At 35.2% G+C, this 2,782-nt stretch overlaps 1 protein-coding gene across 1 annotated transcript; it reads right to left on the bottom strand.

The window, feature by feature from the left end:
* Window positions 1-1,313: 1,313 nt before the first annotated feature.
* LOC107593082 (uncharacterized) lies at window positions 1,314-2,270 on the bottom strand. Its single transcript, XM_016282665.1, has 3 exons — window positions 2,027-2,270; window positions 1,538-1,840; window positions 1,314-1,447 (listed from the first exon to the last, which is right to left on the bottom strand). Exons 1-3 carry the CDS (start codon window positions 2,268-2,270, stop codon window positions 1,314-1,316), a joined length of 681 nt encoding a protein of 226 aa, XP_016138151.1.
* Between the last annotated feature and the right edge of the window lie 512 nt (window positions 2,271-2,782).

Below are 2,782 nucleotides of genomic sequence, written 5' to 3'. Positions count from 1 at the left end.
CTAGTGAACCAAACTGAGAGACCATTTTGAAGGCTCAGGAAACCTTTGCAGGTGTTTTGAGTTGATTATCTGATTGGCATGTCACCATATTCTAATTTGTTGAGATAGTGAATTGGTGGGTTTTTGTTAAATGTGAGCCAAAATCATCACAATTAAAAGAACCAAAGACTTAAACTACTTCAGTCTGTGTGCAATGAATTTATTTAATACACAAGTTTTACAATTTGAGTTGAATTACTGAAATAAATGAACTTTTCCACGACATTCTAATTTATTGAGATGCACCTGTATATATACACACTGAATATGCATTCAAGCCAATTCAGAAAGTCAACTTTATTTCTAAAGCACTTTATACAATATAGATTATTTCACAGCAGCTTCACAACAAATTCAAATTCTGCCTTTAAAGCAGCAAGTCAATAGTGTCATTATACAGCTCAAGTCAGTTCAGTATTGTTTCAGTTCAGTTGCATAAAATTCATCAACAAATTCATCACTTATACATTCATATTGTATATACAGTGTATATGTGCATACGCATGTATGTGTGAGTTCTACATCTCGGAGACGTCTATTTGACGTCTGCATTTACATCTGCAAGACGTATTTTTAGAGTGTTTGCTCATCTGCATTACGTCTATAGGACGTTTCCTATCAGATGTCAAATAGACGTTTAGAAGATGTCTTTAAGATGTTAATGATTTAGAATGCATGTAAAACTGACATCTTACAAGACATCTATCAGATGTTTGTACACAGCAGATGCTTTCCAGATGAAGATATCTTTAACAGACATCTTGCAGACGTACGTGTGCTATCTGGGATATTGCAAACGAGTAAACTTTAAAAAATACATTTTGCAGATGTAAATGCAGATGTCAAATAGACGTCTCAGTGATGTATGTGTGCTGAGAACCAGATTCATGTTATTTTAGTTTAATTATAACATAGATACTGCTTCTTTACATAGCCTATAGTTAATTTGTTAGTATTTGAGCATATAAAATGATTTCTGGCTTTTCCAGTCGTTTGAGGTTATTGGATAAGGATAATTTTGATTCAGACCAAATAGTGAACCGTTTGACTGATTCATTGAAAAGAACCGACTCAAAAGAACAATTCAAAGCACAATTCACTCACCAACTAAACTTCACCATGACTTGCAAGTAAGTTTTACTCCACACAAGATCAATATTTAATTTATGAGACATTTTCCAGCAGAAAATATCTATATTCAAATTTCATCAAGGTTGTATTAATTTCCTGTCCAGTAATTGTTCAATTCTATGTTCCCAGATTTTTCATGACCATTATTCAGGGACTGATGTCAGAGCTCTTCTAGATCTGATGTCATAAACCACTATGGCAACAGTAGCCACGCCCACCACAGCAGAGATGACCAATCGAATCACAGCTTCAGTGAAACCACAACAGTGGACTCGATCTGAAGGTAGAAAAATTTGTTTTATTGAGAACCTACATTTGACAAACATTTCTTATTTTTTAAATTATATTAATATCCACATTGATGTACCTGCACATGTCTGACAGAGTCCACTGATGTCCAGATTTGTGGTCTGGTTGCTGATGGAATTGTTGAGCACACAGCTGTAGGTGTTGTTATCCTGATATTCCACCTCCAGAGGTAGAGAGAGACTGATGCTGAGATCAGACACACTGATGCTGGACAATAAACTGTTTCCTTTGTACCAGGAGAGAGTCACATGACCCACATTCACCACTGAACACAGCAGTGAACAGTTCTGCTGTGATGATCCTGATGATGAGGATGAACAGTTTGAAGAGTCTCTGGTGATGACAGGAATGGGCAGACGAGCTGGAAAATATCAAACATAAGACAAAATAAGAATATATTTATTAATAGATTATTATTATTATTATTATTATTGTTGTTGACACTTATTTTCAGCTTTTTAAGAAATTCGGTTTGAGTTTATCACAAGCTTTCAAGAAAGAAATGCATAAATATTCATAAATATGTACATTCAATTGAAATACTCACCATAGACAGTAACATTGAAATAAAACGGTATGTATTTTATCATCTGTAGTTGATAAAGTCCAGAGTCTGTTGTTCTGATGTTCCTGATGGTCAGAGATCCAGTTTGATTGTTCATCTGTAGTCTGTCTCTGAATCTCTCAGCATTAAAATAATTAATAGCAGGTGCCGCCTTATTAAATTGAATGACTATAAATGCTTTTTCAGGTCCAAACCTCCACTGTATGTAACGTATATTTTGTAGCATCAGTGTGTAGAGTGACAGAATCTCCCTCCATCACTGACATCTTCATTCCATCTGTATCTGAACCAAGCAAACCAAATTAGCAAGATTAAAAGAACAGTTCACCCAAAAATTTATGTTTTGTCATCATTTGTTCTGTTGTTCCACACCTGTTTGACTTTCTTTCATCTGTGGAAGATATTTTGAAGACATACAGTGAAAGCTAAAGGGATCCAATACAGCACTGGACCTCACTGGCATGCATTTCTTTCACACACACACACACACAGAACATGTTTTGTGTTCCACAGAAGAAAATCAAACAGGTTTGGAACAACATGAGGGTGAGTATGACAGAATTTTAGTTAATCTGACTTTACTCAACCTGAAGCCATAAAAACACGTATAACTCACTAACCAGATGCCATAAACAGAAAAAAATAAGTACACAAAACATTTCTTCCAACCATATGAGAGAATGGGGGAAGTCTAATGAAGGAACTCTTCTGTCTGTCAGTACAAAGAACTACTCCAGT

This window comes from Sinocyclocheilus grahami, unplaced genomic scaffold (assembly GCF_001515645.1).
Source record: "Sinocyclocheilus grahami isolate Dianchi unplaced genomic scaffold, SAMN03320097.WGS_v1.1 scaffold163.1, whole genome shotgun sequence".
NCBI classification, from domain to species: Eukaryota; Metazoa; Chordata; class Actinopteri; order Cypriniformes; family Cyprinidae; genus Sinocyclocheilus; species Sinocyclocheilus grahami.
Note: the sequence above shows the minus strand (reverse complement) of the source record. Positions and strands in the feature narration are given on the sequence as shown.

Bases quoted from the DNA above. Each gene is read 5' to 3' on its own strand.
- LOC107593082 (XM_016282665.1), bottom strand. From the start codon at position 2,270: ATGCTACAAAATATACGTTACATACAGTGGAGGTTTGGACCTGAAAAA. The intron at 1,841-2,026 runs GTGAGTATTTCA...GATATTTTCCAG, and splicing joins TTTCAATGTTACTGTCTATG to CTCGTCTGCCCATTCCTGTC. The intron at 1,448-1,537 runs GTACATCAATGT...TTCTACCTTCAG, and splicing joins ACTCTGTCAGACATGTGCAG to ATCGAGTCCACTGTTGTGGT.